At 37.2% G+C, this 12,575-nt stretch overlaps 1 protein-coding gene across 3 annotated transcripts in view; it reads left to right on the top strand.

Annotated features, from left to right (window-relative positions):
• Window positions 1–2,217: 2,217 nt before the first annotated feature.
• The window catches only part of ryk (receptor like tyrosine kinase), a 100,731-nt gene continuing 90,373 nt past the window's right edge, over window positions 2,218–12,575 (top strand). For all 3 annotated transcript variants that reach the window (XM_015606977.3, XM_015606978.3, XM_015606976.3), the window contains exon 1: window positions 2,218–2,939. In XM_015606977.3, coding sequence (XP_015462463.2) covers window positions 2,732–2,939 — 208 coding nt within the window. In that variant the 5' untranslated portion in view covers window positions 2,218–2,731. The remainder of the gene's footprint in view (window positions 2,940–12,575) is intronic.

Below are 12,575 nucleotides of genomic sequence, written 5' to 3'. Positions count from 1 at the left end.
CCCAATATGACAGGGTGAAAATATTAAATTATGTTATTAGTGTTTCAGGGGCTTAAACTTTTTTTGATCTTGTTTTTTTATTATTTCACCTGGATGTTTTTTTGTATTACAACACCATAGCAACCCCTTAGTAACCACCTTGCAATATCTACAAAGCAACACATTAGCAAACAAAACCTATATCACAGCACACTGCTGAATGTCAGTCACACTGGCAGTTTATTCAGGAACTGCACTGATGCTCTGATGCTCCTGAGACTGTGTGATGTTCTTTCACTGAGGTATATAACAGGAAATATGTGTCCCTACAAACCAGGTATTTGACTTATGTCCCCAGATCGTAATTAATTAAAAACTGTGTGTACACTATATGTTCAAATGTTTGTTGGCAACCCATTTCAATAAAGACATTCTGCTCTTTGCTGACACAGATGTCCAAAAGCACACACACAGCTTGTCTAGACCTCATAGAGAAGTACTGCTAATAGAATAGGGACTCTGGAATAGATAAACAAAGATGAACCTGTTGGAACTATGCCTTATGCCAGGTTTTTCCTTGACAGTAGAGACAGTTACTCCAACAAACGTAGAAGAAACATTGAATGAGCATGTGTCCCAATACTTTTGTCCATATAGTGAATTAGGGTATAGGGTATAACTCCTTTTTTTACCATCTATAGACACTATGATATATACACTAGATGTCCAAATATGTTCGGGCATGAAGCATTATGCATGCAGTATTAGCAGCAATCAGCTGCAGTACCACCTTTTCTCATTCAATGTGTTTTCTTTTTTTTATTATTTTTTTTACATTGTACATTTAATATATATATATATATATATATATATATATATATATATATATATATATATATATATATATATATATATATATATATATATATATGACTATATTAAAGCTATACAGGAACACATGCAGAATTAACTAGTAAACAAAAAGTGTTAGACAAACCAGAATATGTTTTATACTTTAGATTGTCCTAAGTAGCACATTTATCTTTGAAGAAAGATCTGCACACTCTTGGTACTTTAATCTCAGTGTCTTCATCAGGGAGAATCATCTCAGAGTCTTGAAGGAAGGAGTTTCTGGAGGTGCTGAACAATAGTTGCTGCTTTTCCTTCAGGCTGCTGTGAAGCTCCAGCTCATCCTAAATCACCTCCACTCACCATCTCAGTTCATCAGGTTTAATACAAACTGTTTTTTGTTTACTACTTAATTCTATATGTGTCTCTTAATTGTTTTTAAAACATTGTGTCTTTAATATTAATCTACAATCTTGACAATAAATTAAATGAAAAATATAGAAAAACATTGAATGAAAAGGTGTGTCCAAACTTTAACTGGTATTTAAACTGTATTTTAAGTTACACCTTGTCTAGTGCCTGTAGATGCTGTAAATGCTGCCAATAGAATAGGACCCTTTGGAGCGGGCTTCCGTCCAATACTGTTGAAAGGAGTTGCTGAGGATAAGAATGCAATCAAATCCTCACAGCAATGTCTATTGTACTAAATCATCTTGTAGAAATCCTTCTTCACTGGGCAGTAGACACTCCAACAACAAAACATAAAGCTCTGGAAAAAAATAAGAGACTACTTAAAAGTGATTTTTCTTTGATTTTACCAAATTGAAAACCTCTGGAATAGAATCAAGAGGAAGATGGATGATCACAAGCCATCAAACCAAGCTGAACTGAATTTTTGCACCAGGCGTGGCTTAAAGTTATCCAAATGCAGTGTGTAAGACTGGTGGAGAAGAAAGGCTAAGATGAATAAAAACTGTGATTAAAAACCAGGGTTCTTTCACCAAATATTGATTTCTGAACTTTTTAAAACTTTATGAATATGAACTTGTTTTCTTTGCATTATTTAAGGTTTGAAAGCTCTGCATTCTTTTGTTATTTTAGCCATTTCTCATTTTCTGCAAATAAATGCTCTAAATTACAATATATTTATTTGTAATTTGGGATAAATGTTGTCTGTAGTTTATAGAACACAACAACAATTCTTATTTTACTCAAACATATACCTATAAATAGCACAATCAGAGAAACTGATTCAGAAACTGAAGTGGTCTCTAAATTTTTCCATAGCTGTATATGAATAAGCAGGTGTCCCAACACTTTTGTCCATATAGTGTAATATGTGCGTGAGCATGCGCAGTGGCGTTGTTGGGTGGCCCCGCCCCCTTTCTTCAGTGAAAGCCGAGATTGTAGCGGAGGGGGAGGAAACACTATGAAAGGAGAGCGCTGGACTCGGAGACTTTTTGGCGCTGGAGTTTACACTAAATTGCGGAGTTTTGCATTTTAATTTTACTTTTTATAGCAGGAGAAGAGAAGTAAGAGTTTTAACTGAGTTTTCTTACAGGGAAACTCTGCGCTGCTGCTCCGTACACAAGCGAGACGCCCGCGAGACGCCTAAACAAAGTTAGCCGAGGAGCTAGCCTCTTAGCTCGGACAGCAGGAGCGGCCGGGAGTCGCGGGGTGGTGAAGGTGGAGGAGGTGGAGGAGGTGGAGGGCAGCTGGGCAGCCGGGCAGCCGGAGAGTGCCGAGGCTTCCTTCACCCTCCTCCCGCGGGAGAGTTAAGTTAACTAACTGCTAGCTAACCTAGCGAGTATGTTGCCCTCAGCAGGCAGCTCAAGCTTCGGATGAGGTTGGGACTGAGCTGCGAGGCTGAAGCGGAGACCTACAGAGCGGAGAGTGAGCCGCCATGCCGCCGAATCGCCCGGGTCTGTCCCCCGCCTTGCCGGGGAAGGCGCTCCGGAGCCCCGCGGGCTGCCCGCTCCTCCTGCTTCTGCTGCTGATGGTGGAAGGGGCCCTGTGCCTCGCCAAGCCCGGCGGAGCGCCGCCGCTGAACGGGAATGGCCGTCCGAGTGTGAACGTGTTCATGAGCGAAGAGGAGGTGAAGAAGCTGCTGGGTAAGTGTCCCAGAGTGTCCGAAAACTTTCGGTCAGTTTACCCCGCTGTGTCCTACTAAACACTGGAGAAATAAAGTTGGTAACTCAGCAGGTAAACCAGCTTCAGCTCCAGCGGAGTGAAGCCCAGGCTGTGTTATAAAGTGTGAAATTATGTGTTTTATGGTTTAAAAGTGTTGGTTTAGCGTTACATAACTTTATTAATAAATAAAGTTCAGTTTCTCTTGGAGTCCAGCAGCTGTTAGCTACACTAGAGCTAACAGCTAACACTGTTTATCAGTCCTGAGTCCTGTGGAGGAGGATAAGTTATTACTATAGAAATACAGTTCTTTTATATATTATCTCAAATAAAGGTCTCAATTCCCTTAAATTGAGAGTCTCAAAATACAGTATAATGAACATGTCTAAATGTTTTAGGTATCTCAAAAATAATGAGTATTGAATAATTAAGTATCTCAAAATATCAGTTAGCTTCTTAAAATGAAGAGAAACCATTTAAACTACCCAAAAAATTATCTGAAAAGAATGGATTAAATTTTCAAAATGAGAATATTTGAAAATAACGAGAAGTCACTAAAAATCTAATGATAAACCATCTCAAAATACCGGACAATAATCTCAAAATAACAAGAAATTAGCTCATATTAACGAGAAATCATTCCAAGACAATGAGAAATCAAATTGAGATTTTGAAAAAAAAAACGACTCAAATGAGTGTCCCAAAACAAGGACCATGTATTTTAAAATAAAGAAAAATAATATATTTAAAAAAAGAGTTTTAAAATAATGAGAATATTCATAGTCATCTAACTATGAAGAAAAACACACAAAAAAATGGTAAACAACAAAGAGTATGTTTTATATTTTAGAAGTAGCACCTTTTGTTTAGATGATAGCTTTACCCATCTTGGCTGCATTTTCTCAGTCAGCTATATGAGGTAGAGACACCTGGAATGGCTTTCAGTTAACAGCTGTGCTGAACTTATCAAGAATTAATAACTTGAATTTCTTGCCTCTCTATGTGTTTGAGAGCATCAGTTGTAAAGTTGTGAAGAGGTACAGTTGGTATACAGTGAACAGCCCTATTTGAGTAATGTTCTAATCCATATTGTGGCAGTAACTACTCAATTATGCACAGAAAAAATACTTGAAATGAAGGTCAGTCAATCTAAAATATCAAAAACTTTGAAAGTTTCCTCAAGTGCAGTTGCAATGATCATTAAAACGTTGATGATGAAAGTGGCACTCATCAGGACCACCCCAGGAAAGGAAGAACAAGAGTTACCTCTGTAGCACAGGATAAGTTCATCAAAGTTGCCAGCATCATAAACCTCAAGTTAACAGCTCCTCAGATAAGAGCACCTAAATGCTTCTTCACAGAGTATTTTGGTTTCTTTAACACGTTTAAGTTACTACATGATTCCTTATGTGTTCCTTCATAATCTGGATGAAGTCTATATTCATTTATAATGTAGTAAATTAAATGGTGTGCCAAAACTTTTGACTAGTATTAGTTAGTAAGCTGGAAAGGCAAGCAGTAGATACAGCTCCAGTGGAGTGTCTTTTTCCAATTTGTGTGTTAAGTGTAAATGTTCCTTTAGGACTTAAAATGTTTTTTTTTTTGAGTAGAATAAACTAACTTTTAACTAAAGTCCAGCAGCTGTTGGCTAACCTATCTCCATGCAGGGCAGCTAATGGCTAACAGTGTTTATCAGTCCTGTAGAAGTCATTTAGAGAGAGGAGGATGTTCGTATGGGAGCTCAGACCAAGCAAAGCTATGCTGTTTAATCGAAAAGCATTAAGCATTTAATAATCATACCAAAAATATCACAAAATGAGATTATATCTCAATTTAACAATTTAGTATCTCAAAATAATCAAACCTTAATATTGACAAAATTTAATTATATAACATCACAAAATTAGCATTTCAAACTAGAGTGTTTCTTAGAATTTTAACTTAGTATCTCAGAATAATCAAGTAGCATCTTTGGAAAATGACTGCTTCAAAATAATAAGGCAGTAACTCAAAGTAATAAAAGAGTTCCTCAAAATATAAAGACTATTTTAAAACCCTGAGAACGTGTCTGATAATTAAACTTAATATTTCTGTATTGTGAGTAAAGGTGGTCAAACTATCAAGATCTCAAAATAATAATTTAATTTATCAAAATAATGAATATCTCAAAATTATTATAATAATGACTTTGTATCTAAAAGAGTCTTTTTTGTTAAATACATTTTTTAAGTATTAGCAAATGTACCTTCAAATAATACGTCAGTACCTTGAACATAATGAGACAATCTCAAAATGTTAAAGTATCTTAAAATAGTGACTTAGTATCTTAAAAACATTGATTCATAATGAAAATATGTAGAAACGATCTCAAAGTTCTGGCTTTTGCCTGTGCAGGATAATGTGACACCCTGCCCTTCATCACTGATCCAAAAACACGTCTCCATCTGTAATAAAAAGCGTATGAAATTGTGAGCATACTGTTAGTAATTATGATGTTTCATATTAAGCGATGTCGTCTGATGTATAGTATGATCATTCATATTACCAAACCCGTCCTCTGACTCTAATTGGAAGCATATGCAATGGGACAGGAAGTGCATTGTGTTGGCATGGGAGGAATTAGTGTGCTGTCAGGTTCAGGGTTGTTTACAGCACTCATGTGGTTCCTGCACTAATTCAATTACTGTGCATAAATCAGAACTGTGAAATATTATTTGAGACATTTGCAGTGACTCAGATCCCCTTTATATCAGGTCTCTTCATGTAATTAGTATCTAGATTGAATCCTGTTTAACTTCTTATGTGTCTCTGGTTAGTCAGACTGAAATCTAATTGCTGTGTGGGACAGAATATGCAAATCCTCTTGTTATGGTGTGCCCAGTTATTTGTCAGTTCATGTCCATGCAGCAGTGCCTTCCTTCTGGAAAGCAATGGTTTTCCATCAGCTGCCGGAGTCAGAGAGAGAGTAGTTGGTGGCGCCCCCTCCGCTCATCACTCCAGTTGTGATGTTAAGCAGCACAGGCATCTGTTAGCTGATGTATCAAAGTCTGGGTTTTGGTGCTTTCCTCCAAGCGAGCACATTGTGATGCTGCATTGATTGGCGGGAGTTGAAAAAGAGGCGCAGTCTGATTTCACCTGTATCTGAGGAGGCATTAACTTGCCCTCACCCTTCAAGTATCGGTAGCACTACAACAAATGACTGTGGAAGTCCTTATGAATTGGGTGGTGTAATTTTTCTTGCAAATGTGGGGAGAAAATGAGAAAATTATAAACAAAATATTATTATAACAAGCCTACTTGTAATACATGCTACATACACAAAAACTAGTTAGCATTAATAATATGGTTCGCTGAAAATGCCACAGTTCTTATAAGCCGAATGGAACTGGTTCAAGAACCAAAGTTCTTCTCAGACAGTCCTGTGCTGATAACAGCTAAAGGTGGTGCTGCCTGAGATCAGCCATGTAAACATGCACTCTTCCAGCAGATCCAGTGTGAATTGTTTAATAGTTGTTTACGGCTGGATGTCGGCGGTTCTGGAACCAGTCATTACGTCTGGAGTGTGGCGGTACGCTGGTTAATGAAAGGCTGTAGTGCTGCTGTAACTACTTCCTCCAGGAACAGGAAGCAGTGAGCAGGGCTCTGTGGAGCAGTCTGGGCTGGAACTGATCCAGGGTTTCGGTGTGGGCTCAGGCAGACGGCAGAATAATCCTCAGAGTGGCCTGATACCTACAGCAGGGGTCGGATGACTTCTGCACTATGAGCCGACCCAGTCAGGCAGAAGCACTACTTACTTACACTGTTTGTTAATGAGTTTGTTCTATATGGCAGCGCAGTAATGTTCTTCTTCAGTTTTGTCTTTATTTGTATCTTTATTAAAACATTTTGTTTTGCATGTTCTTTTTGGATCTGCTACTTAGGATTGCAGTGGCATGCTGTTATTAGGTGTATGCAGTATTAAAAATGATGAATAACATGCATACCATGCATATTTGCATATTTGGAGAAAAAACAGAGAATCACACCCATTTATTCTTATTTTCAAAGTTAAAAACGATCGATTGAGAAATCTGCAGATTTATTGTGCACATTTGGAATCGTGGCAATAGATTAGTTCAAAATAGTTTCACCTCATGTGCATCTTTCTTTTTTACATTCTCACACCTATAGTTTGTTTCTACGGTTCAAATCAGTTGATGAGTTTGTTTACTTGGAGCTTTTTCTCTCTCTGTCTGTGTTCAAGCACGTATCTTTGCAGTCTAAAGCTTTTTTTAACAAAGAACGCTGAAATGCTGAGCTTTCAAACTGTGTTTTCAATGGGATGTGCAGATGTGCACATAGTAAACAGAGTGGTGCGGCTGCGAGCAGTGACCGCTACACAGGCTACATGTGTAAACAGCATGGAGCGTTTGAACAGCGTTTGTTCATAACTGTGGTAACTAATTAGCATTATCTGGCTAATATAAATTAAATTGTGCCTTATCGGCAGTTTAGCTTGGTCAGATCGACAAACCTTTCCATAGTCTTGATCTGCACCCGAGTGCGATTACTGTTTTCACACTTGCTGAAGTGAACTGCACTAAGGGCACAAACAAACAAAATGAGTCTGTTTTAACTGAACCAAATAGTGCTGGTGTGAAATGCCCTTATTTAATTATTTAAATATAAAAAAATACAGAGAAAGTATGATGAAATACAGTGTATTTTTTCGTGAAATGCCATAAAAACAATATTTATTTTTTTTGTTACAATTGAGATGTCATCATTGTTCCTGTTGTAAAACATCCATCCTGACTTAGAATAATGTACTTAACTATACAGTTTTTGAATCAGTGCAGTAGTAGTAATGCAGTAAGCATCCAAACAAAAATATTTGCCAAAAATCTCTCATAGAAATGCATTAAAATTTGTTACAATTTAAGAACTGTGTAATTTAATGCGTATTGCTTTCGAACTGAGCAGTCTTAAGTTTCGATTTTGTTTTCGCTCAGAAGCGTCACCCTGATTTTACTGATTTACTGGTTTGATACATAGGTTCACACTCACAATGTCAGGGATTTAGGATCTGTTTATCTGGTTACATCCTTAACCCATAATAGCCCAGAACTATTTCTGAATATTTATACTAATTTCAATCACCCATTTGAATGATACATTCTGTGACGCAGCTCAACTATGTTTTTCTTATTGTGGGAACATGACTGTAATATGTGTAATCATTAAAATTATAATATAATACAATAAACATAACATCAATTTCCTTATTGTTATTAATATTTTGTTGTGGAAAGGTCAGAACTAGTTATATGGATTATGGAACATAACAAATTCAGATTCAAAAAGCATTTTAATGGTTAAATATCTGGAACAGAGCAAATAATAAGCTCATTTTAATAACTTTTAAAATGAGCTAGTTTTATCTCTAGAACTAACCCAGCTCTCTTACATTCTGTAAAAATGCTCAGTACAACCAACACAGATTCACACACTGTGCTGTAGTGATGCTCTCAGGATGTTCTGTCTGTGTCACTCGGTCTGAATTTCATGAGTAAAAGTAAAGGACGGGGTGCTGTAAGGAACTTTTACACAGATTTTAAAGGGCCTGTGGCATATAAATCACCATCGGTTCTTCTGGGTTAAATTAAAACTGGTAGGCTTCAAATGCTGTAAGGTAGTGCTGGACGATATGGCCAAAATTTATATCACGATATATTCCTTAAATTTCGGTCGATACGATATAATTTCGATATCGATAAATACTTTGAAGGCCTCAGAAAAAGAATCCCTGCAATCTCTGCAGCTTGCACTGCAAATTTAAATTATTATTTAACTGTGTATTTGCACTTTTTGTATCAATCTATCTAATGGAAATCTGTACCTACTACTGTATGAAAATGTTTTTTAAGTCTTTGAAACCTCCTTTCACAAAAACTTTAATACTTTAGAAATAAAAGTAGTCAAAATAAATCAATGCTCAATTTTATTTGCATATAGCAAAATAATAACATGACATCCCTGTCAAACATAAGCCTATATAACTATTACAAATAAAAATAACTTTAAATGACAACAGAGGCAGAGCTTCTTATTCATTGTAAACAAATTTAACAGATTAAAACAAAAGTGTTTTAACTAGGATATAGAATACAATGAGCCTTTATATACATAAAAGCAACAAGATTTTCCCGTCAAATAAACAAACCTATAGGATTTTTCAACTATAAATAACTTAGTGACAACATAATCTATTAAAGTGCTTCAGCCAGAATACAAGAGGTATTCAACATGATATCAACGGCAAATAAACAAACATAAAGGATTCATAAACTTTAAATAACTTAGTTTCAACATAATCTATTAAAGTGCTTCAGTCAGTATAAGGAAAATATTGTATGTAGTGAAGATGCTTGAGGTGGTGGAACAGATTAGATGTATTAACGTTACGCTGCTTGTCGGCTCCACTCACCGGCACAATTTGCAGCAAAGCGGCTGGGCGAGCGGACCCGCGGCTGGGCGAGCGGAGCCGCGGATGAGCGAGCGGAGGCGCGGATGAGCGAGCGGACCCGCGGCTGGGCCAGCGGAGCCGCGGATGAGCGAGCGGACGAGCGAGCGGAGCCGCGGCTGACCGAACCGAGTCTACCCTAGCCTTGGATCCGCTCGTCCCGGCTCCGTTTCGAGACATTTTAGATGCGTAGCGGAGCGGACCTGAACCTAACCTAGCCTAGCCTAGCCTAGCCATTTTAACCTAGCCTAGCCTAGCCTATCTGGCTACGTGCCTGTGTGATTGCGTCATCACGCACTGAGGTAGCACAGCTATGGGGGCTGAATGTGTTTGGCTCTGCGGCGAGCTGACGCCAGTAAAAAACGCCTGTCCGTGACAGATTCTGTACATAATACATATCGATATACCACAAAAGTGATATCACCGTTATTGAAACATTTCTTATCGCGATAAATACCGATATCGAATTATTGTCCAGGCCTACTGTAAGGTCAAAAGTGTTGGGACAACTGCTCAGTAATTGTTTTATGTCTTTGTGTGTTGTTCTTTTGTCTGATCAGACAAACGTTGAAAAACACTGTACAAATAATTATTTCTCTATAGTTTGATGCTCTGTACATTGTGTAAATATTTCTGGATAAACAGACCAATATTCACAGCTAAGAATATTTTGCTTTTCTGTACAGTCAGCATTTTGGAGATACAGATTATTTAATGGACAGTATCGATAAGAGCCCACACCTTACATTAGACATAGTGCCAATTGATTTATGTTTGTGATATGTTCCAGAGAGTCCTATTCTAATGGCAGTAGTCCTCTACAGGAACTAGGCAAGCTGTCTGTGTGCATTTGCACATGTGTCAGCTTAAAGTAGCTAAATGTCTTCATTAGAAGGGATGACCACAAACATTTGGACATATAGTGTAGGCACTATGACTGTCACATTTCCTTCTGCATCATACCTAAAGACGTTCTGGTGCAGTGATTGTGATTATTGTGCTGCAGGCAGACTGAGGGCTATTGTTCGAGGCTGTTAGCGTAGCTCTTCGCTGTAGCACTTATCTCAGGAACATCAGCGCCTCCTGTTATGGACACTCATAGCCCGGGAGAATCAGGTGCCACCGCTGCTGGCCAGTCTGATCTGCACTGATGTGGTTTAGGAGCTTGTAGTCTGAGTCATGTGGATCATGTTCTGCCTGCAGAAACTGGGTTTAAACAGACACACGTTTAGTTTTCCTGCAGCCTGCAAGTACTTGTGGTCTGTCTGACGTCTAATCACCCTTTGATTTAAGGCTGCAACTAATGATGATTTAGTAATTAATCCTGCAACTAATTTATCAATTGTATTAAAGGATTTGTGTTCTTGATTATAGTTGATTAACCTTAACAATGAACAAAATAAAAGAATATATCTCCTGAAGGGCCACCAAAGCCCCTGTTTTGCTGACTCCATCTTCAGCCCAAATTTGAAAAAGGCTTAAAAGTGTGAGGGAGGGGTAGTTTGGTAGGGACACTGGGTGATGTATGGGTTTAGAGGCGCTTCAGAAGGGAGAGCTGATTGGGCTAAGCAGTTTACCTCTGATAACGGTGAGACGCAGATTAATGGATGTCAGCAAGGGACAGAATTATTTATTGACTGATTTGCATATTGTGATGTGTCCACTAGGGGTGGGCAATATTATATTGTATACAATATATCGTGACACAGAAATATCATGATATTAAAAATCCATATCGTGATAATAGGGCTGTTCTGTCTTAAAAGTAGTCTATTATTTACTGTGAAGCTTTAGGTGTATTTATTGTATAATTGTTTTAGTTTGCAGTTTATATGCATGCACTAAATATTCTGCAATATTATTTGCTGCATTATATTATTTTATGCTATATTATTTATTTTGCCACACTATGATTATTCTGTTATACTATTATACTATATTCCTGAAATGAATGAATTATTTTAATTTTCCTATATCGCCAAGTATATCGTTATCGCAAAAATATCCTGAAATATCGTGATATTATTTTAGAGCCATATCGCCCACCCCTAGTGTCCACATACCACGTACATAGAAACATCATCCTCGCCTATAACACAGTTAAACCAATGAGGGCACTGTAATGAGGCAGAAATGACTGTAGTAAAAGCATTTTTAAAGGTTAGGAAAGGTTTATAAAAAAAAATTAAGCAGGACTGGTATTTCCCCTCAGGGATCAAAAACTGATGCTTGTCTACATATCTACATTACTTCAGAGGAACACATTTCAGCTATTAATAAAATAAAATAAAAAACAACATAAAACATGGTTGAGGGTTTTGTAGCTCTTAAATATTAAATATTGTCTTCACTTAAATACACAGTGCACATGCTAGGACATTATCCTGCATTAATAAATTGCTTATTATAGACAGATGTATTCTGTTTTATAGTCATTACTGTGGTTTGGTGCACTACCCGTGTTTTCATTGGGTGCTGCCATCTTTGCAGTGTGGTAATGCACGTTATGCCAGTTCACAAGAGGTGCACCAAATATTTGGCAACTAAAAATTTTCGGACACAAATGACACAAAAATGTATATTGCAATATTTCCTCTAACAATAGGATTTTTCTAAGCAGTTGCTGCAGACCCACATTTTAAAGCCAAGAGACACGAGCTGTACAGGGATATTATAGTCTGCTGGATTTATTGCAGTGTTCTAGTTCTAGTATTTGTGTGTTTACTTAGTATATATATTTTTTTACCTTTCTTAGGTACAGTTTATGATTTAGTTTTATGATTGGTTTTGTCTGTAGTCATGATATAAAAATGTTAATTGTTCATTTAGGCCTTTCGCAATAATAGATGTTTTTTGATTGTATACTGTTCCAGAAATTATTGCGATTAGCGGTGTTCTTGCCATTTTAAGCATTATAATGCAGTTACACATTTTTGAGACCCACAGAGAGCAAGAAAAACGATTAATTTATTTAGAATATTTAAGAACACAGTTTTTTACAAAGCTGCCATATTATCTCATTGATGGTAAAGAGCCCTTCTTGCTAATAAAAACTATGGGCAGTATTAGTTTCCCAGAATCATTAATAGGGTTATGTTCATACACTACGATAAGTTGA

Source organism: Astyanax mexicanus, chromosome 5 (genome assembly GCF_023375975.1).
Source record: "Astyanax mexicanus isolate ESR-SI-001 chromosome 5, AstMex3_surface, whole genome shotgun sequence".
NCBI lineage: Eukaryota > Metazoa > Chordata > Actinopteri > Characiformes > Acestrorhamphidae > Astyanax > Astyanax mexicanus.
The sequence above is the reverse complement of the archived record's forward strand: the minus strand, read 5'-3'. Positions and strand labels throughout refer to the sequence as shown.